The 21,028-nt window shown below is 55.1% G+C and overlaps 5 protein-coding genes across 5 annotated transcripts; all 5 read right to left on the minus strand.

Moving 5' to 3' along the window:
- Window positions 1-941: 941 nt before the first annotated feature.
- LOC308221314 (inositol 1,4,5-trisphosphate receptor-interacting protein-like 1) lies at window positions 942-3,173 on the minus strand (the record flags this gene model as incomplete). The annotated part of the gene is made up of 3 exons (XM_080618300.1): window positions 942-2,006; window positions 2,391-2,486; window positions 3,150-3,173. The coding sequence occupies 3 exons, from the start codon at window positions 3,171-3,173 to the stop codon at window positions 942-944; spliced, it is 1,185 nt and encodes a 394-aa protein (XP_080474426.1).
- A 1,214-nt stretch (window positions 3,174-4,387) lies between these two features.
- On the minus strand, window positions 4,388-6,619 carry LOC308221315 (inositol 1,4,5-trisphosphate receptor-interacting protein-like 1; the record flags this gene model as incomplete). The annotated part of the gene is made up of 3 exons (XM_080618301.1): window positions 4,388-5,452; window positions 5,837-5,932; window positions 6,596-6,619. The coding sequence occupies 3 exons, from the start codon at window positions 6,617-6,619 to the stop codon at window positions 4,388-4,390; spliced, it is 1,185 nt and encodes a 394-aa protein (XP_080474427.1).
- Window positions 6,620-7,833: 1,214 nt separating this feature from the next.
- Window positions 7,834-10,065, minus strand: LOC308221316 (inositol 1,4,5-trisphosphate receptor-interacting protein-like 1; the record flags this gene model as incomplete). Its single annotated transcript, XM_080618302.1, has 3 exons — window positions 7,834-8,898; window positions 9,283-9,378; window positions 10,042-10,065. The coding sequence occupies 3 exons, from the start codon at window positions 10,063-10,065 to the stop codon at window positions 7,834-7,836; spliced, it is 1,185 nt and encodes a 394-aa protein (XP_080474428.1).
- A 1,214-nt stretch (window positions 10,066-11,279) lies between these two features.
- LOC308221317 (inositol 1,4,5-trisphosphate receptor-interacting protein-like 1) lies at window positions 11,280-13,511 on the minus strand (the record flags this gene model as incomplete). The annotated part of the gene is made up of 3 exons (XM_080618303.1): window positions 11,280-12,344; window positions 12,729-12,824; window positions 13,488-13,511. The coding sequence occupies 3 exons, from the start codon at window positions 13,509-13,511 to the stop codon at window positions 11,280-11,282; spliced, it is 1,185 nt and encodes a 394-aa protein (XP_080474429.1).
- A 4,660-nt stretch (window positions 13,512-18,171) lies between these two features.
- Window positions 18,172-20,403, minus strand: LOC308221318 (inositol 1,4,5-trisphosphate receptor-interacting protein-like 1; the record flags this gene model as incomplete). The annotated part of the gene is made up of 3 exons (XM_080618304.1): window positions 18,172-19,236; window positions 19,621-19,716; window positions 20,380-20,403. The coding sequence occupies 3 exons, from the start codon at window positions 20,401-20,403 to the stop codon at window positions 18,172-18,174; spliced, it is 1,185 nt and encodes a 394-aa protein (XP_080474430.1).
- Between the last annotated feature and the right edge of the window lie 625 nt (window positions 20,404-21,028).

Here is a 21,028-nt window from a genome sequence, read left to right on the forward strand (position 1 = left end):
GTTGGTGTCCTCTGCAAACTAGCCAAGGCTGCAGCTGATCCCCTCGTCCAGCTCATTGATAATGATGTTAACAGAACTGGCCCCAACACTGAGCCTTTAGGAACGCCACTTTTCACAAGCTGCCAACTAGAGTTTTCAAGAGGCTGTGGCTTTCTTGTTCCACTGGACTTTTGAAAGCTTAGGATAAAAAGAGCTCTGTCCTCTCTCTGGTTAGCGCAGAGATAGGAACAGAGTGGCAGGCAATTCTGTAAAACAAGCCCATTGTCTTGGAGCAAAGACTACCCAAGGAGTCTTGCAAGCCCTACTGCAGTACAACTGCTGGGTCTTTGACCTGCACCTGCAGGTAAAATCAGAATACATCAGGCATATGGACACTAATCCTGGCCTAAACAATCCAGAAGAGGGGCAGACTGACTGGTTTTTGGGAAAAGAGAAGGGTAATTAGAGCAAAGGGTGTTTGGAAATTTAGCTTAAGAGGGAAAAGTAAATTGTCGTGCACGTAGTTGGTCTTCTGCCAGTTTGTACACTGAGATATTTTCTCTCTCGTTGCAATAGCACAGATTTGTGTTTCATTAATAAATGAGCTTTATTCTCAAGAAGGGTCCTGTTGTGAGGGAAGGTGTTTAAACGATTTTTGGTTTAGACGTTGCTAGATGCATTACAGTCAGAGACCCTAGTGCAAACAGGATCCTAAGAAGGAGAAAAATGGCCGCTACTGCTGAACCCAGGACACCAGCACAGGTATAACCTGCTGCTGCGCTGGGGAGAACGTCAAGGGGAGAATGCTGCCACTCTTCTGAAGAAGAGGCCTGCTGCGCAGTTTTCCTTGTGCTTGCTGTGTCCTCTTTCTGCCTCTCCCCTCTTTTTCCCTCGGGTACAAGTTTGTCATCTGCTGTCGGCTGTGCAGCCTGCAAACAGAGCTCTGTGCATGAAGACCACTTTCAGTGGCCGTAGGTCAGCATCCTTGTGAGGCAATCTTGCATGTCCATGAACTCCCTCATTGCCTCAGCTTGGGCATCTGGATCCTGCGCCAGGTGCTGGAAGAGGTTGAATGGCTGGGCTCTTTGCAAGGCTGGGGGCAAGGCGATCTCCTGAGGAATCTTCTCATTCCCAAAGAAGAAGTGGTCGAGGCGTTTCTCCTCCACGCAGCGGCACAGGTACCGCATGATGTCATCCAGCCGCAGCAGGAAACGTGTCCTGTGCCAGCCTGACAGGGGCGTGGTGTTGAGGAGGTGCATCACCACTGTCTTCAAGGTATAGCTGGAAAAGCCTGTGCCCACCAGAATGCGGGCGCAGAGCTGCAGGCATCTGAGGTGGAAGCTGCCATCTGGGGCCTGCCTGGCTGTCAGCTCGAAGAACTTTGCCTCTGCCACAGCGCAGCTCAATGTCCAGGTTGTGCTTGGGGTGAAGATAGCCTCACTAGCCTGGCTGCTCATGAAGATGTCCGAGTTGCCTTGCTGCACGCCCAACGTAATTTCAATGGTGATTTCCTCCTCTGCTGTTGCCACCTTGAATTTGCAGGAGCGGCTGCAGGCCAGCATCGTTAAACGCCACCGGTGTGAATGAGGCAAAACCACCCAGCATGCTTTCACCAGCTGATGAAACCTGCGAACTGTTTTCCCCACATCTAGATAGCAGCCGGTGCAGAGGCTGTGCAGGAGGCTGGGGCCCTGATTCCTTCTCAGCGCCTCTTCGTCATGGTGGAGGAAGCACAGCGTGCCCCCCCCCAGCTGCTCTGTCGCGCACGTACACTCCAGCTGCACGCGGATGCGGAAGTTCCGCTCTGGTGTCTCCCCCGGATTGCAGAGCTCTGGGAGAAAGGCGTGGCCAGACGGGGGGGCCAGGGGCACAAGCAGTGAGTAGATGATGTCTTCTTCATAGGGACTCCAGCCTTCGTGTGCGCAGCCTATGCCAAAGCATGGTCGCAGCACTGGGAAGGAGCCATCTGACGAGACTTGTTCCGCAACAAGGATGAAAGTATTCACAAGGTCCGTCACAAATTCACACTTTGTGAACAGGTTCTGATTAGGCCATTGTATGTGCTCCTCAAAATGCCTTGCCAGGGCATTTGCATATTCACTGACTTCTTCCTCTTCGTTCTGCTCCTCCTGCTCTTCCTCTTCTCCACTGCTGCTGCTGGAGCTGTCCTCCACTGCTGCTGCCCTCCTCATGGCTCTTTTCCTGAGGCACCAGCAGAGCCCAAGAATCAGGAGGAGCAGGATGCCAGCGATCGCCCAGAACTGCCAGTGCTGCAAGGCAGCAAAGAGCAGGGCTCTCCAGGCCACAGGATTCTGCTCCTTGCTCCTCAGCTCCTGGCTCTTCTGCTCCAGCTCCTGGCTCTTCTGCTCCAGCTCCTGGCTCTTCTGCTCCAGCTCCTGCAGCAGCCAAGCCATCTCCCGGCTCAGCTGCTCGGCACGGTGCTGCATGCGGTCACGTGTGTCTTCATCCAGCTCATCACCGACGACACGCACGTTCAGGATGAGCTGCTGCAGAACCCAGAGTAAGAGCTTTGTGACAGCCATGGCCTGCAGAAGAGAGAAAGAATTCAGTGGGGCTGGGATGGGAGGGAGGGAGGGAAGGAGGAAGGGAGTTGGTGGCGGGGGGAGCGGATGCGGGAGCCGCAGGGAGCTAGGGATGGGCAGGAGAGGGAATGAGGCAGCTGCGAGGCAGCAAGGCCTGCGCCCAGGCCCGGTGGCAGCGGCAGCGTGCCCTGCCCAAGGAGCTCGCAGCCAGGGTTTCGATGCAGGCTGAGCATCCAGCCCCGGGGACCCACGTTTCTGCCCCGGCCCTTGTCCAGCCCAGCCTCCCCCCTGCGTGCAAACTCACTGCTGCCCCAGGCCGTACTGGGGCGGTGCTGCCTGCTGGCACCCTCATATCCATCCCCCATTGTGACTCATCCCCTCTGATGTCACAGGCGCTGGGGGCGCATCACAGGCCCTCCTGCCCGACAGCCCCAGCCTTCGCCCCCAGCCCGGTTCAGCGACTCACAGCTGCCCTGGTGCTCTGGTTACAGCTTGGCACCAGTCAACTTTGTTCAGACAAGCTTGCATGGTGCTGTGTTTTGTAATAAATGTATTCTGCCTGCCAGTGGAACTCTCATCATCATAGAATATCCCGAGTTAGAAGATGTCTGAGTAGCCTAGCTGTACGCCAAACATCATCTCAACGAGCATGGTTCTCCGAGAGACATCTGTGGTCTGCACTTTGCAAGAGCAGCTGGAGGGCAGCCCATTTGTGCTGCAGCAGTGTAACAGAGGCACCAGCATCCTTCTGTGGCCTTTTCTAGACGCTCTTTGCCACGCGTGTAGTGATGCACGGGGTTGTTGTGACTGAAGTGCAGGACCTGGCACTGATCCCTGTTGAATCTCATATCGCTGGCCTTGACCTGGCGATCCTACCTGTCCGTATTCCTCTGCAGAGCCTTCTGATCCGCCATCAGTAATGCAGTTGGTGTCCTCTGCAAACTAGCCAAGGCTGCAGCTGATCCCCTCGTCCAGCTCATTGATAATGATGTTAACAGAACTGGCCCCAACACTGAGCCTTTAGGAACACCACTTTTCACAAGCTGCCAACTAGAGTTTTCAAGAGGCTGTGGCTTTCTTGTTCCACTGGACTTTTGAAAGCTTAGGATAAAAAGAGCTCTGTCCTCTCTCTGGTTAGCGCAGAGATAGGAACAGAGTGGCAGGCAATTCTGTAAAACAAGCCCATTGTCTTGGAGCAAAGACTACCCAAGGAGTCTTGCAAGCCCTACTGAAGTACAACTGCTGGGTCTTTGACCTGCACCTGCAGGTAAAATCAGAATACATCAGGCATATGGACACTAATCCTGGCCTAAACAATCCAGAAGAGGGGCAGACTGACTGGTTTTTGGGAAAAGAGAAGGGTAATTAGAGCAAAGGGTGTTTGGAAATTTAGCTTAAGAGGGAAAAGTAAATTGTCGTGCACGTAGTTGGTCTTCTGCCAGTTTGTACACTGAGATATTTTCTCTCTCGTTGCAATAGCACAGATTTGTGTTTCATTAATAAATGAGCTTTATTCTCAAGAAGGGTCCTGTTGTGAGGGAAGGTGTTTAAACGATTTTTGGTTTAGACGTTGCTAGATGCATTACAGTCAGAGACCCTAGTGCAAACAGGATCCTAAGAAGGAGAAAAATGGCCGCTACTGCTGAACCCAGGACACCAGCACAGGTATAACCTGCTGCTGCGCTGGGGAGAACGTCAAGGGGAGAATGCTGCCACTCTTCTGAAGAAGAGGCCTGCTGCGCAGTTTTCCTTGTGCTTGCTGTGTCCTCTTTCTGCCTCTCCCCTCTTTTTCCCTCGGGTACAAGTTTGTCATCTGCTGTCGGCTGTGCAGCCTGCAAACAGAGCTCTGTGCATGAAGACCACTTTCAGTGGCCGTAGGTCAGCATCCTTGTGAGGCAATCTTGCATGTCCATGAACTCCCTCATTGCCTCAGCTTGGGCATCTGGATCCTGCGCCAGGTGCTGGAAGAGGTTGAATGGCTGGGCTCTTTGCAAGGCTGGGGGCAAGGCGATCTCCTGAGGAATCTTCTCATTCCCAAAGAAGAAGTGGTCGAGGCGTTTCTCCTCCACGCAGCGGCACAGGTACCGCATGATGTCATCCAGCCGCAGCAGGAAACGTGTCCTGTGCCAGCCTGACAGGGGCGTGGTGTTGAGGAGGTGCATCACCACTGTCTTCAAGGTATAGCTGGAAAAGCCTGTGCCCACCAGAATGCGGGCGCAGAGCTGCAGGCATCTGAGGTGGAAGCTGCCATCTGGGGCCTGCCTGGCTGTCAGCTCGAAGAACTTTGCCTCTGCCACAGCGCAGCTCAATGTCCAGGTTGTGCTTGGGGTGAAGATAGCCTCACTAGCCTGGCTGCTCATGAAGATGTCCGAGTCGCCTTGCTGCACGCCCAACGTAATTTCAATGGTGATTTCCTCCTCTGCTGTTGCCACCTTGAATTTGCAGGAGCGGCTGCAGGCCAGCATCGTTAAACGCCACCGGTGTGAATGAGGCAAAACCACCCAGCATGCTTTCACCAGCTGATGAAACCTGCGAACTGTTTTCCCCACATCTAGATAGCAGCCGGTGCAGAGGCTGTGCAGGAGGCTGGGGCCCTGATTCCTTCTCAGCGCCTCTTCGTCATGGTGGAGGAAGCACAGCGTGCCCCCCCCCAGCTGCTCTGTCGCGCACGTACACTCCAGCTGCACGCGGATGCGGAAGTTCCGCTCTGGCGTCTCCCCCGGATTGCAGAGCTCCGGGAGAAAGGCGTGGCCAGACGGGGGGGCCAGGGGCACAAGCAGTGAGTAGATGATGTCTTCTTCATAGGGACTCCAGCCTTCGTGTGCGCAGCCTATGCCAAAGCATGGTCGCAGCACTGGGAAGGAGCCATCTGACGAGACTTGTTCCGCAACAAGGATGAAAGTATTCACAAGGTCCGTCACAAATTCACACTTTGTGAACAGGTTCTGATTAGGCCATTGTATGTGCTCCTCAAAATGCCTTGCCAGGGCATTTGCATATTCACTGACTTCTTCCTCTTCGTTCTGCTCCTCCTGCTCTTCCTCTTCTCCACTGCTGCTGCTGGAGCTGTCCTCCACTGCTGCTGCCCTCCTCATGGCTCTTTTCCTGAGGCACCAGCAGAGCCCAAGAATCAGGAGGAGCAGGATGCCAGCGATCGCCCAGAACTGCCAGTGCTGCAAGGCAGCAAAGAGCAGGGCTCTCCAGGCCACAGGATTCTGCTCCTTGCTCCTCAGCTCCTGGCTCTTCTGCTCCAGCTCCTGGCTCTTCTGCTCCAGCTCCTGGCTCTTCTGCTCCAGCTCCTGCAGCAGCCAAGCCATCTCCCGGCTCAGCTGCTCGGCACGGTGCTGCATGCGGTCACGTGTGTCTTCATCCAGCTCATCACCGACGACACGCACGTTCAGGATGAGCTGCTGCAGAACCCAGAGTAAGAGCTTTGTGACAGCCATGGCCTGCAGAAGAGAGAAAGAATTCAGTGGGGCTGGGATGGGAGGGAGGGAGGGAAGGAGGAAGGGAGTTGGTGGCGGGGGGAGCGGATGCGGGAGCCGCAGGGAGCTAGGGATGGGCAGGAGAGGGAATGAGGCAGCTGCGAGGCAGCAAGGCCTGCGCCCAGGCCCGGTGGCAGCGGCAGCGTGCCCTGCCCAAGGAGCTCGCAGCCAGGGTTTCGATGCAGGCTGAGCATCCAGCCCCGGGGACCCACGTTTCTGCCCCGGCCCTTGTCCAGCCCAGCCTCCCCCCTGCGTGCAAACTCACTGCTGCCCCAGGCCGTACTGGGGCGGTGCTGCCTGCTGGCACCCTCATATCCATCCCCCATTGTGACTCATCCCCTCTGATGTCACAGGCGCTGGGGGCGCATCACAGGCCCTCCTGCCCGACAGCCCCAGCCTTCGCCCCCAGCCCGGTTCAGCGACTCACAGCTGCCCTGGTGCTCTGGTTACAGCTTGGCACCAGTCAACTTTGTTCAGACAAGCTTGCATGGTGCTGTGTTTTGTAATAAATGTATTCTGCCTGCCAGTGGAACTCTCATCATCATAGAATATCCCGAGTTAGAAGATGTCTGAGTAGCCTAGCTGTACGCCAAACATCATCTCAACGAGCATGGTTCTCCGAGAGACATCTGTGGTCTGCACTTTGCAAGAGCAGCTGGAGGGCAGCCCATTTGTGCTGCAGCAGTGTAACAGAGGCACCAGCATCCTTCTGTGGCCTTTTCTAGACGCTCTTTGCCACGCGTGTAGTGATGCACGGGGTTGTTGTGACTGAAGTGCAGGACCTGGCACTGATCCCTGTTGAATCTCATATCGCTGGCCTTGACCTGGCGATCCTACCTGTCCGTATTCCTCTGCAGAGCCTTCTGATCCGCCATCAGTAATGCAGTTGGTGTCCTCTGCAAACTAGCCAAGGCTGCAGCTGATCCCCTCGTCCAGCTCATTGATAATGATGTTAACAGAACTGGCCCCAACACTGAGCCTTTAGGAACACCACTTTTCACAAGCTGCCAACTAGAGTTTTCAAGAGGCTGTGGCTTTCTTGTTCCACTGGACTTTTGAAAGCTTAGGATAAAAAGAGCTCTGTCCTCTCTCTGGTTAGCGCAGAGATAGGAACAGAGTGGCAGGCAATTCTGTAAAACAAGCCCATTGTCTTGGAGCAAAGACTACCCAAGGAGTCTTGCAAGCCCTACTGAAGTACAACTGCTGGGTCTTTGACCTGCACCTGCAGGTAAAATCAGAATACATCAGGCATATGGACACTAATCCTGGCCTAAACAATCCAGAAGAGGGGCAGACTGACTGGTTTTTGGGAAAAGAGAAGGGTAATTAGAGCAAAGGGTGTTTGGAAATTTAGCTTAAGAGGGAAAAGTAAATTGTCGTGCACGTAGTTGGTCTTCTGCCAGTTTGTACACTGAGATATTTTCTCTCTCGTTGCAATAGCACAGATTTGTGTTTCATTAATAAATGAGCTTTATTCTCAAGAAGGGTCCTGTTGTGAGGGAAGGTGTTTAAACGATTTTTGGTTTAGACGTTGCTAGATGCATTACAGTCAGAGACCCTAGTGCAAACAGGATCCTAAGAAGGAGAAAAATGGCCGCTACTGCTGAACCCAGGACACCAGCACAGGTATAACCTGCTGCTGCGCTGGGGAGAACGTCAAGGGGAGAATGCTGCCACTCTTCTGAAGAAGAGGCCTGCTGCGCAGTTTTCCTTGTGCTTGCTGTGTCCTCTTTCTGCCTCTCCCCTCTTTTTCCCTCGGGTACAAGTTTGTCATCTGCTGTCGGCTGTGCAGCCTGCAAACAGAGCTCTGTGCATGAAGACCACTTTCAGTGGCCGTAGGTCAGCATCCTTGTGAGGCAATCTTGCATGTCCATGAACTCCCTCATTGCCTCAGCTTGGGCATCTGGATCCTGCGCCAGGTGCTGGAAGAGGTTGAATGGCTGGGCTCTTTGCAAGGCTGGGGGCAAGGCGATCTCCTGAGGAATCTTCTCATTCCCAAAGAAGAAGTGGTCGAGGCGTTTCTCCTCCATGCAGCGGCACAGGTACCGCATGATGTCATCCAGCTGCAGCAGGAAACGTGTCCTGTGCCAGCCTGACAGGGGCGTGGTGTTGAGGAGGTGCATCACCACTGTCTTCAAGGTATAGCTGGAAAAGCCTGTGCCCACCAGAATGCGGGCGCAGAGCTGCAGGCATCTGAGGTGGAAGCTGCCATCTGGGGCCTGCCTGGCTGTCAGCTCGAAGAACTTTGCCTCTGCCACAGCGCAGCTCAATGTCCAGGTTGTGCTTGGGGTGAAGATAGCCTCACTAGCCTGGCTGCTCATGAAGATGTCCGAGTTGCCTTGCTGCACGCCCAACGTAATTTCAATGGTGATTTCCTCCTCTGCTGTTGCCACCTTGAATTTGCAGGAGCGGCTGCAGGCCAGCATCGTTAAACGCCACCGGTGTGAATGAGGCAAAACCACCCAGCATGCTTTCACCAGCTGATGAAACCTGCGAACTGTTTTCCCCACATCTAGATAGCAGCCGGTGCAGAGGCTGTGCAGGAGGCTGGGGCCCTGATTCCTTCTCAGCGCCTCTTCGTCATGGTGGAGGAAGCACAGCGTGCCCCCCCCCAGCTGCTCTGTCGCGCACGTACACTCCAGCTGCACGCGGATGCGGAAGTTCCGCTCTGGCGTCTCCCCCGGATTGCAGAGCTCTGGGAGAAAGGCGTGGCCAGACGGGGGGGCCAGGGGCACAAGCAGTGAGTAGATGATGTCTTCTTCATAGGGACTCCAGCCTTCGTGTGCGCAGCCTATGCCAAAGCATGGTCGCAGCACTGGGAAGGAGCCATCTGACGAGACTTGTTCCGCAACAAGGATGAAAGTATTCACAAGGTCCGTCACAAATTCACACTTTGTGAACAGGTTCTGATTAGGCCATTGTATGTGCTCCTCAAAATGCCTTGCCAGGGCATTTGCATATTCACTGACTTCTTCCTCTTCGTTCTGCTCCTCCTGCTCTTCCTCTTCTCCACTGCTGCTGCTGGAGCTGTCCTCCACTGCTGCTGCCCTCCTCATGGCTCTTTTCCTGAGGCACCAGCAGAGCCCAAGAATCAGGAGGAGCAGGATGCCAGCGATCGCCCAGAACTGCCAGTGCTGCAAGGCAGCAAAGAGCAGGGCTCTCCAGGCCACAGGATTCTGCTCCTTGCTCCTCAGCTCCTGGCTCTTCTGCTCCAGCTCCTGGCTCTTCTGCTCCAGCTCCTGGCTCTTCTGCTCCAGCTCCTGCAGCAGCCAAGCCATCTCCCGGCTCAGCTGCTCGGCACAGTGCTGCATGCGGTCACGTGTGTCTTCATCCAGCTCATCACCGACGACACGCACGTTCAGGATGAGCTGCTGCAGAACCCAGAGTAAGAGCTTTGTGACAGCCATGGCCTGCAGAAGAGAGAAAGAATTCAGTGGGGCTGGGATGGGAGGGAGGGAGGGAAGGAGGAAGGGAGTTGGTGGCGGGGGGAGCGGATGCGGGAGCCGCAGGGAGCTAGGGATGGGCAGGAGAGGGAATGAGGCAGCTGCGAGGCAGCAAGGCCTGCGCCCAGGCCCGGTGGCAGCGGCAGCGTGCCCTGCCCAAGGAGCTCGCAGCCAGGGTTTCGATGCAGGCTGAGCATCCAGCCCCGGGGACCCACGTTTCTGCCCCGGCCCTTGTCCAGCCCAGCCTCCCCCCTGCGTGCAAACTCACTGCTGCCCCAGGCCGTACTGGGGCGGTGCTGCCTGCTGGCACCCTCATATCCATCCCCCATTGTGACTCATCCCCTCTGATGTCACAGGCGCTGGGGGCGCATCACAGGCCCTCCTGCCCGACAGCCCCAGCCTTCGCCCCCAGCCCGGTTCAGCGACTCACAGCTGCCCTGGTGCTCTGGTTACAGCTTGGCACCAGTCAACTTTGTTCAGACAAGCTTGCATGGTGCTGTGTTTTGTAATAAATGTATTCTGCCTGCCAGTGGAACTCTCATCATCATAGAATATCCCGAGTTAGAAGATGTCTGAGTAGCCTAGCTGTACGCCAAACATCATCTCAACGAGCATGGTTCTCCGAGAGACATCTGTGGTCTGCACTTTGCAAGAGCAGCTGGAGGGCAGCCCATTTGTGCTGCAGCAGTGTAACAGAGGCACCAGCATCCTTCTGTGGCCTTTTCTAGACGCTCTTTGCCACGCGTGTAGTGATGCACGGGGTTGTTGTGACTGAAGTGCAGGACCTGGCACTGATCCCTGTTGAATCTCATATCGCTGGCCTTGACCTGGCGATCCTACCTGTCCGTATTCCTCTGCAGAGCCTTCTGATCCGCCATCAGTAATGCAGTTGGTGTCCTCTGCAAACTAGCCAAGGCTGCAGCTGATCCCCTCGTCCAGCTCATTGATAATGATGTTAACAGAACTGGCCCCAACACTGAGCCTTTAGGAACACCACTTTTCACAAGCTGCCAACTAGAGTTTTCAAGAGGCTGTGGCTTTCTTGTTCCACTGGACTTTTGAAAGCTTAGGATAAAAAGAGCTCTGTCCTCTCTCTGGTTAGCGCAGAGATAGGAACAGAGTGGCAGGCAATTCTGTAAAACAAGCCCATTGTCTTGGAGCAAAGACTACCCAAGGAGTCTTGCAAGCCCTACTGCAGTACAACTGCTGGGTCTTTGACCTGCACCTGCAGGTAAAATCAGAATACATCAGGCATATGGACACTAATCCTGGCCTAAACAATCCAGAAGAGGGGCAGACTGACTGGTTTTTGGGAAAAGAGAAGGGTAATTAGAGCAAAGGGTGTTTGGAAATTTAGCTTAAGAGGGAAAAGTAAATTGTCGTGCACGTAGTTGGTCTTCTGCCAGTTTGTACACTGAGATATTTTCTCTCTCGTTGCAATAGCACAGATTTGTGTTTCATTAATAAATGAGCTTTATTCTCAAGAAGGGTCCTGTTGTGAGGGAAGGTGTTTAAACTATTTTTGGTTTAGACGTTGCTAGATGCATTACAGTCAGAGACCCTAGTGCAAACAGGATCCTAAGAAGGAGAAAAATGGCCGCTACTGCTGAACCCAGGACACCAGCACAGGTATAACCTGCTGCTGCGCTGGGGAGAACGTCAAGGGGAGAATGCTGCCACTCTTCTGAAGAAGAGGCCTGCTGCGCAGTTTTCCTTGTGCTTGCTGTGTCCTCTTTCTGCCTCTCCCCTCTTTTTCCCTCGGGTACAAGTTTGTCATCTGCTGTCGGCTGTGCAGCCTGCAAACAGAGCTCTGTGCATGAAGACCACTTTCAGTGGCCGTAGGTCAGCATCCTTGTGAGGCAATCTTGCATGTCCATGAACTCCCTCATTGCCTCAGCTTGGGCATCTGGATCCTGCGCCAGGTGCTGGAAGAGGTTGAATGGCTGGGCTCTTTGCAAGGCTGGGGGCAAGGCGATCTCCTGAGGAATCTTCTCATTCCCAAAGAAGAAGTGGTCGAGGCGTTTCTCCTCCACGCAGCGGCACAGGTACCGCATGATGTCATCCAGCCGCAGCAGGAAACGTGTCCTGTGCCAGCCTGACAGGGGCGTGGTGTTGAGGAGGTGCATCACCACTGTCTTCAAGGTATAGCTGGAAAAGCCTGTGCCCACCAGAACGCGGGCGCAGAGCTGCAGGCATCTGAGGTGGAAGCTGCCATCTGGGGCCTGCCTGGCTGTCAGCTCGAAGAACTTTGCCTCTGCCACAGCGCAGCTCAATGTCCAGGTTGTGCTTGGGGTGAAGATAGCCTCACTAGCCTGGCTGCTCATGAAGATGTCCGAGTCGCCTTGCTGCACGCCCAACGTAATTTCAATGGTGATTTCCTCCTCTGCTGTTGCCACCTTGAATTTGCAGGAGCGGCTGCAGGCCAGCATCGTTAAACGCCACCGGTGTGAATGAGGCAAAACCACCCAGCATGCTTTCACCAGCTGATGAAACCTGCGAACTGTTTTCCCCACATCTAGATAGCAGCCGGTGCAGAGGCTGTGCAGGAGGCTGGGGCCCTGATTCCTTCTCAGCGCCTCTTCGTCATGGTGGAGGAAGCACAGCGTGCCCCCCCCCAGCTGCTCTGTCGCGCACGTACACTCCAGCTGCACGCGGATGCGGAAGTTCCGCTCTGGCGTCTCCCCCGGATTGCAGAGCTCCGGGAGAAAGGCGTGGCCAGACGGGGGGGCCAGGGGCACAAGCAGTGAGTAGATGATGTCTTCTTCATAGGGACTCCAGCCTTCGTGTGCGCAGCCTATGCCAAAGCATGGTCGCAGCACTGGGAAGGAGCCATCTGACGAGACTTGTTCCGCAACAAGGATGAAAGTATTCACAAGGTCCGTCACAAATTCACACTTTGTGAACAGGTTCTGATTAGGCCATTGTATGTGCTCCTCAAAATGCCTTGCCAGGGCATTTGCATATTCACTGACTTCTTCCTCTTCGTTCTGCTCCTCCTGCTCTTCCTCTTCTCCACTGCTGCTGCTGGAGCTGTCCTCCACTGCTGCTGCCCTCCTCATGGCTCTTTTCCTGAGGCACCAGCAGAGCCCAAGAATCAGGAGGAGCAGGATGCCAGCGATCGCCCAGAACTGCCAGTGCTGCAAGGCAGCAAAGAGCAGGGCTCTCCAGGCCACAGGATTCTGCTCCTTGCTCCTCAGCTCCTGGCTCTTCTGCTCCAGCTCCTGGCTCTTCTGCTCCAGCTCCTGGCTCTTCTGCTCCAGCTCCTGCAGCAGCCAAGCCATCTCCCGGCTCAGCTGCTCGGCACGGTGCTGCATGCGGTCACGTGTGTCTTCATCCAGCTCATCACCGACGACACGCACGTTCAGGATGAGCTGCTGCAGAACCCAGAGTAAGAGCTTTGTGACAGCCATGGCCTGCAGAAGAGAGAAAGAATTCAGTGGGGCTGGGATGGGAGGGAGGGAGGGAAGGAGGAAGGGAGTTGGTGGCGGGGGGAGCGGATGCGGGAGCCGCAGGGAGCTAGGGATGGGCAGGAGAGGGAATGAGGCAGCTGCGAGGCAGCAAGGCCTGCGCCCAGGCCCGGTGGCAGCGGCAGCGTGCCCTGCCCAAGGAGCTCGCAGCCAGGGTTTCGATGCAGGCTGAGCATCCAGCCCCGGGGACCCACGTTTCTGCCCCGGCCCTTGTCCAGCCCAGCCTCCCCCCTGCGTGCAAACTCACTGCTGCCCCAGGCCGTACTGGGGCGGTGCTGCCTGCTGGCACCCTCATATCCATCCCCCATTGTGACTCATCCCCTCTGATGTCACAGGCGCTGGGGGCGCATCACAGGCCCTCCTGCCCGACAGCCCCAGCCTTTGCCCCCAGCCCGGTTCAGCGACTCACAGCTGCCCTGGTGCTCTGGTTACAGCTTGGCACCAGTCAACTTTGTTCAGACAAGCTTGCATGGTGCTGTGTTTTGTAATAAATGTATTCTGCCTGCCAGTGGAACTCTCATCATCATAGAATATCCCGAGTTAGAAGATGTCTGAGTAGCCTAGCTGTACGCCAAACATCATCTCAACGAGCATGGTTCTCCGAGAGACATCTGTGGTCTGCACTTTGCAAGAGCAGCTGGAGGGCAGCCCATTTGTGCTGCAGCAGTGTAACAGAGGCACCAGCATCCTTCTGTGGCCTTTTCTAGACGCTCTTTGCCACGCGTGTAGTGATGCACGGGGTTGTTGTGACTGAAGTGCAGGACCTGGCACTGATCCCTGTTGAATCTCATATCGCTGGCCTTGACCTGGCGATCCTACCTGTCCGTATTCCTCTGCAGAGCCTTCTGATCCGCCATCAGTAATGCAGTTGGTGTCCTCTGCAAACTAGCCAAGGCTGCAGCTGATCCCCTCGTCCAGCTCATTGATAATGATGTTAACAGAACTGGCCCCAACACTGAGCCTTTAGGAACACCACTTTTCACAAGCTGCCAACTAGAGTTTTCAAGAGGCTGTGGCTTTCTTGTTCCACTGGACTTTTGAAAGCTTAGGATAAAAAGAGCTCTGTCCTCTCTCTGGTTAGCGCAGAGATAGGAACAGAGTGGCAGGCAATTCTGTAAAACAAGCCCATTGTCTTGGAGCAAAGACTACCCAAGGAGTCTTGCAAGCCCTACTGCAGTACAACTGCTGGGTCTTTGACCTGCACCTGCAGGTAAAAGCAGAATACATCAGGCATATGGACACTAATCCTGGCCTAAACAATCCAGAAGAGGGGCAGACTGACTGGTTTTTGGGAAAAGAGAAGGGTAATTAGAGCAAAGGGTGTTTGGAAATTTAGCTTAAGAGGGAAAAGTAAATTGTCGTGCACGTAGTTGGTCTTCTGCCAGTTTGTACACTGAGATATTTTCTCTCTCGTTGCAATAGCACAGATTTGTGTTTCATTAATAAATGAGCTTTATTCTCAAGAAGGGTCCTGTTGTGAGGGAAGGTGTTTAAACGATTTTTGGTTTAGACGTTGCTAGATGCATTACAGTCAGAGACCCTAGTGCAAACAGGATCCTAAGAAGGAGAAAAATGGCCGCTACTGCTGAACCCAGGACACCAGCACAGGTATAACCTGCTGCTGCGCTGGGGAGAACGTCAAGGGGAGAATGCTGCCACTCTTCTGAAGAAGAGGCCTGCTGCGCAGTTTTCCTTGTGCTTGCTGTGTCCTCTTTCTGCCTCTCCCCTCTTTTTCCCTCAGGTACAAGTTTGTCATCTGCTGTCGGCTGTGCAGCCTGCAAACAGAGCTCTGTGCATGAAGACCACTTTCAGTGGCCGTAGGTCAGCATCCTTGTGAGGCAATCTTGCATGTCCATGAACTCCCTCATTGCCTCAGCTTGGGCATCTGGATCCTGCGCCAGGTGCTGGAAGAGGTTGAATGGCTGGGCTCTTTGCAAGGCTGGGGGCAAGGCGATCTCCTGAGGAATCTTCTCATTCCCAAAGAAGAAGTGGTCGAGGCGTTTCTCCTCCACGCAGCGGCACAGGTACCGCATGATGTCATCCAGCCGCAGCAGGAAACGTGTCCTGTGCCAGCCTGACAGGGGCGTGGTGTTGAGGAGGTGCATCACCACTGTCTTCAAGGTATAGCTGGAAAAGCCTGTGCCCACCAGAACGCGGGCGCAGAGCTGCAGGCATCTGAGGTGGAAGCTGCCATCTGGGGCCTGCCTGGCTGTCAGCTCGAAGAACTTTGCCTCTGCCACAGCGCAGCTCAATGTCCAGGTTGTGCTTGGGGTGAAGATAGCCTCACTAGCCTGGCTGCTCATGAAGATGTCCGAGTCGCCTTGCTGCACGCCCAACGTAATTTCAATGGTGATTTCCTCCTCTGCTGTTGCCACCTTGAATTTGCAGGAGCGGCTGCAGGCCAGCATCGTTAAACGCCACCGGTGTGAATGAGGCAAAACCACCCAGCATGCTTTCACCAGCTGATGAAACCTGCGAACTGTTTTCCCCACATCTAGATAGCAGCCGGTGCAGAGGCTGTGCAGGAGGCTGGGGCCCTGATTCCTTCTCAGCGCCTCTTCGTCATGGTGGAGGAAGCACAGCGTGCCCCCCCCCAGCTGCTCTGTCGCGCACGTACACTCCAGCTGCACGCGGATGCGGAAGTTCCGCTCTGGCGTCTCCCCCGGATTGCAGAGCTCCGGGAGAAAGGCGTGGCCAGACGGGGGGGCCAGGGGCACAAGCAGTGAGTAGATGATGTCTTCTTCATAGGGACTCCAGCCTTCGTGTGCGCAGCCTATGCCAAAGCATGGTCGCAGCACTGGGAAGGAGCCATCTGACGAGACTTGTTCCGCAACAAGGATGAAAGTATTCACAAGGTCCGTCACAAATTCACACTTTGTGAACAGGTTCTGATTAGGCCATTGTATGTGCTCCTCAAAATGCCTTGCCAGGGCATTTGCATATTCACTGACTTCTTCCTCTTCGTTCTGCTCCTCCTGCTCTTCCTCTTCTCCACTGCTGCTGCTGGAGCTGTCCTCCACTGCTGCTGCCCTCCTCATGGCTCTTTTCCGGAGGCACCAGCAGAGCCCAAGAATCAGGAGGAGCAGGATGCCAGCGATCGCCCAGAACTGCCAGTGCTGCAAGGCAGCAAAGAGCAGGGCTCTCCAGGCCACAGGATTCTGCTCCTTGCTCCTCAGCTCCTGGCTCTTCTGCTCCAGCTCCTGGCTCTTCTGCTCCAGCTCCTGGCTCTTCTGCTCCAGCTCCTGCAGCAGCCAAGCCATCTCCCGGCTCAGCTGCTCGGCACGGTGCTGCATGCGGTCACGTGTGTCTTCATCCAGCTCATCACCGACGACACGCACGTTCAGGATGAGCTGCTGCAGAACCCAGAGTAAGAGCTTTGTGACAGCCATGGCCTGCAGAAGAGAGAAAGAATTCAGTGGGGCTGGGATGGGAGGGAGGGAGGGAAGGAGGAAGGGAGTTGGTGGCGGGGGGAGCGGATGCGGGAGCCGCAGGGAGCTAGGGATGGGCAGGAGAGGGAATGAGGCAGCTGCGAGGCAGCAAGGCCTGCGCCCAGGCCCGGTGGCAGCGGCAGCGTGCCCTGCCCAAGGAGCTCGCAGCCAGGGTTTCGATGCAGGCTGAGCATCCAGCCCCGGGGACCCACGTTTCTGCCCCGGCCCTTGTCCAGCCCAGCCTCCCCCCTGCGTGCAAACTCACTGCTGCCCCAGGCCGTACTGGGGCGGTGCTGCCTGCTGGCACCCTCATATCCATCCCCCATTGTGACTCATCCCCTCTGATGTCACAGGCGCTGGGGGCGCATCACAGGCCCTCCTGCCCGACAGCCCCAGCCTTTGCCCCCAGCCCGGTTCAGCGACTCACAGCTGCCCTGGTGCTCTGGTTACAGCTTGGCACCAGTCAACTTTGTTCAGACAAGCTTGCATGGTGCTGTGTTTTGTAATAAATGTATTCTGCCTGCCAGTGGAACTCTCATCATCATAGAATATCCCGAGTTAGAAGATGTCTGAGTAGCCTAGCTGTACGCCAAACATCATCTCAACGAGCATGGTTCTCCGAGAGACATCTGTGGTCTGCACTTTGCAAGAGCAGCTGGAGGGCAGCCCATTTGTGCTGCAGCAGTGTAACAGAGGCACCAGCATCCTTCTGTGGCCTTTTCTAGACGCTCTTTGCCACGCGTGTAGTGATGCACGGGGTTGTTGTGACTGAAGTGCAGGACCTGGCACTGATCCCTGTTGAATCTCATATCGCTGGCCTTGACCTGGCGATCCTACCTGTCCGTATTCCTCTGCAGAGCCTTCTGATCCGCCATCAATAATGCAGTTGGTGTCCTCTGCAAACTAGCCAAGGCTGCAGCTGATCCCCTCGTCCAGCTCATTGATAATGATGTTAACAGAACTGGCCCCAACACTGAGCCTTTAGGAACACCACTTTTCACAAGCTGCCAACTAGAGTTTTCAAGAGGCTGTGGCTTTCTTGTTCCACTGGACTTTTGAAAGCTTAGGATAAAAAGAGCTCTGTCCTCTCTCTGGTTAGCGCAGAGATAGGAACAGAGTGGCAGGCAATTCTGTAAAACAAGCCCATTGTCTTGGAGCAAAGACTACCCAAGGAGTCTTGCAAGCCCTACTGCAGTACAACTGCTGGGTCTTTGACCTGCACCTGCAGGTAAAATCAGAATACATCAGGCATATGGACACTAATCCTGGCCTAAACAATCCAGAAGAGGGGCAGACTGACTGGTTTTTGGGAAAAGAGAAGGGTAATTAGAGCAAAGGGTGTTTGGAAATTTAGCTTAAGAGGGAAAAGTAAATTGTCGTGCACGTAGTTGGTCTTCTGCCAGTTTGTACACTGAGATATTTTCTCTCTCGTTGCAATAGCACAGATTTGTGTTTCATTAATAAATGAGCTTTATTCTCAAGAAGGGTCCTGTTGTGAGGGAAGGTGTTTAAACGATTTTTGGTTTAGACGTTGCTAGATGCATTACAGTCAGAGACCCTAGTGCAAACAGGATCCTAAGAAGGAGAAAAATGGCCGCTACTGCTGAACCCAGGACACCAGCACAGGTATAACCTGCTGCTGCGCTGGGGAGAACGTCAAGGGGAGAATGCTGCCACTCTTCTGAAGAAGAGGCCTGCTGCGCAGTTTTCCTTGTGCTTGCTGTGTCCTCTTTCTGCCTCTCCCCTCTTTTTCCCTCGGGTACAAGTTTGTCATCTGCTGTCGGCTGTGCAGCCTGCAAACAGAGCTCTGTGCATGAAGACCACTTTCAGTGGCCGTAGGTCAGCATCCTTGTGAGGCAATCTTGCATGTCCATGAACTCCCTCATTGCCTCAGCTTGGGCATCTGGATCCTGTGCCAGGTGCTGGAAGAGGTTGAATGGCTGGGCTCTTTGCAAGGCTGGGGGCAAGGCGATCTCCTGAGGAATCTTCTCATTCCCAAAGAAGAAGTGGTCGAGGCGTTTCTCCTCCACGCAGCGGCACAGGTACCGCATGATGTCATCCAGCCGCAGCAGGAAACGTGTCCTGTGCCAGCCTGACAGGGGCGTGGTGTTGAGGAGGTGCATCACCACTGTCTTCAAGGTATAGCTGGAAAAGCCTGTGCCCACCAGAATGCGGGCGCAGAGCTGCAGGCATCTGAGGTGGAAGCTGCCATCTGGGGCCTGCCTGGCTGTCAGCTCGAAGAACTTTGCCTCTGCCACAGCGCAGCTCAATGTCCAGGTTGTGCTTGGGGTGAAGATAGCCTCACTAGCCTGGCTGCTCATGAAGATGTCCGAGTCGCCTTGCTGCACGCCCAACGTAATTTCAATGGTGATTTCCTCCTCTGCTGTTGCCACCTTGAATTTGCAGGAGCGGCTGCAGGCCAGCATCGTTAAACGCCACCGGTGTGAATGAGGCAAAACCACCCAGCATGCTTTCACCAGCTGATGAAACCTGCGAACTGTTTTCCCCACATCTAGATAGCAGCCGGTGCAGAGGCTGTGCAGGAGGCTGGGGCCCTGATTCCTTCTCAGCGCCTCTTCGTCATGGTGGAGGAAGCACAGCGTGCCCCCCCCCAGCTGCTCTGTCGCGCACGTACACTCCAGCTGCACGCGGATGCGGAAGTTCCGCTCTGGCGTCTCCCCCGGATTGCAGAGCTCCGGGAGAAAGGCGTGGCCAGACGGGGGGGCCAGGGGCACAAGCAGTGAGTAGATGATGTCTTCTTCATAGGGACTCCAGCCTTCGTGTGCGCAGCCTATGCCAAAGCATGGTCGCAGCACTGGGAAGGAGCCATCTGACGAGACTTGTTCCGCAACAAGGATGAAAGTATTCACAAGGTCCGTCACAAATTCACACTTTGTGAACAGGTTCTGATTAGGCCATTGTATGTGCTCCTCAAAATGCCTTGCCAGGGCATTTGCATATTCACTGACTTCTTCCTCTTCGTTCTGCTCCTCCTGCTCTTCCTCTTCTCCACTGCTGCTGCTGGAGCTGTCCTCCACTGCTGCTGCCCTCCTCATGGCTCTTTTCCTGAGGCACCGGCAGAGCCCAAGAATCAGGAGGAGCAGGATGCCAGCGATCGCCCAGAACTGCCAGTGCTGCAAGGCAGCAAAGAGCAGGGCTCTCCAGGCCACAGGATTCTGCTCCTTGCTCCTCAGCTCCTGGCTCTTCTGCTCCAGCTCCTGGCTCTTCTGCTCCAGCTCCTGGCTCTTCTGCTCCAGCTCCTGCAGCAGCCAAGCCATCTCCCGGCTCAGCTGCTCGGCACGGTGCTGCATGCGGTCACGTGTGTCTTCATCCAGCTCATCACCGACGACACGCACGTTCAGGATGAGCTGCTGCAGAACCCAGAGTAAGAGCTTTGTGACAGCCATGGCCTGCAGAAGAGAGAAAGAATTCAGTGGGGCTGGGATGGGAGGGAGGGAGGGAAGGAGGAAGGGAGTTGGTGGCGGGGGGAGCGGATGCGGGAGCCGCAGGGAGCTAGGGATGGGCAGGAGAGGGAATGAGGCAGCTGCGAGGCAGCAAGGCCTGCGCCCAGGCCCGGTGGCAGCGGCAGCGTGCCCTGCCCAAGGAGCTCGCAGCCAGGGTTTCGATGCAGGCTGAGCATCCAGCCCCGGGGACCCACGTTTCTGCCCCGGCCCTTGTCCAGCCCAGCCTCCCCCCTGCGTGCAAACTCACTGCTGCCCCAGGCCGTACTGGGGCGGTGCTGCCTGCTGGCACCCTCATATCCATCCCCCATTGTGACTCATCCCCTCTGATGTCACAGGCGCTGGGGGCGCATCACAGGCCCTCCTGCCCGACAGCCCCAGCCTTCGCCCCCAGCCCGGTTCAGCGACTCACAGCTGCCCTGGTGCTCTGGTTACAGCTTGGCACCAGTCAACTTTGTTCAGACAAGCTTGCATGGTGCTGTGTTTTGTAATAAATGTATTCTGCCTGCCAGTGGAACTCTCATCATCATAGAATATCCCGAGTTAGAAGATGTCTGAGTAGCCTAGCTGTACGCCAAACATCATCTCAACGAGCATGGTTCTCCGAGAGACATCTGTGGTCTGCACTTTGCAAGAGCAGCTGGAGGGCAGCCCATTTGTGCTGCAGCAGTGTAACAGAGGCACCAGCATCCTTCTGTGGCCTTTTCTAGACGCTCTTTGCCACGCGTGTAGTGATGCACGGGGTTGTTGTGACTGAAGTGCAGGACCTGGCACTGATCCCTGTTGAATCTCATATCGCTGGCCTTGACCTGGCGATCCTACCTGTCCGTATTCCTCTGCAGAGCCTTCTGATCCGCCATCAGTAATGCAGTTGGTGTCCTCTGCAAACTAGCCAAGGCTGCAGCTGATCCCCTCGTCCAGCTCATTGATAATGATGTTAACAGAACTGGCCCCAACACTGAGCCTTTAGGAACACCACTTTTCACAAGCTGCCAACTAGAGTTTTCAAGAGGCTGTGGCTTTCTTGTTCCACTGGACTTTTGAAAGCTTAGGATAAAAAGAGCTCTGTCCTCTCTCTGGTTAGCGCAGAGATAGGAACAGAGTGGCAGGCAATTCTGTAAAACAAGCCCATTGTCTTGGAGCAAAGACTACCCAAGGAGTCTTGCAAGCCCTACTGCAGTACAACTGCTGGGTCTTTGACCTGCACCTGCAGGTAAAATCA

The sequence above is a fragment of the Psittacula echo genome, assembly GCF_963264785.1.
Source record: "Psittacula echo genome assembly, chromosome: 5".
Lineage (NCBI taxonomy): Eukaryota > Metazoa > Chordata > Aves > Psittaciformes > Psittacidae > Psittacula > Psittacula echo.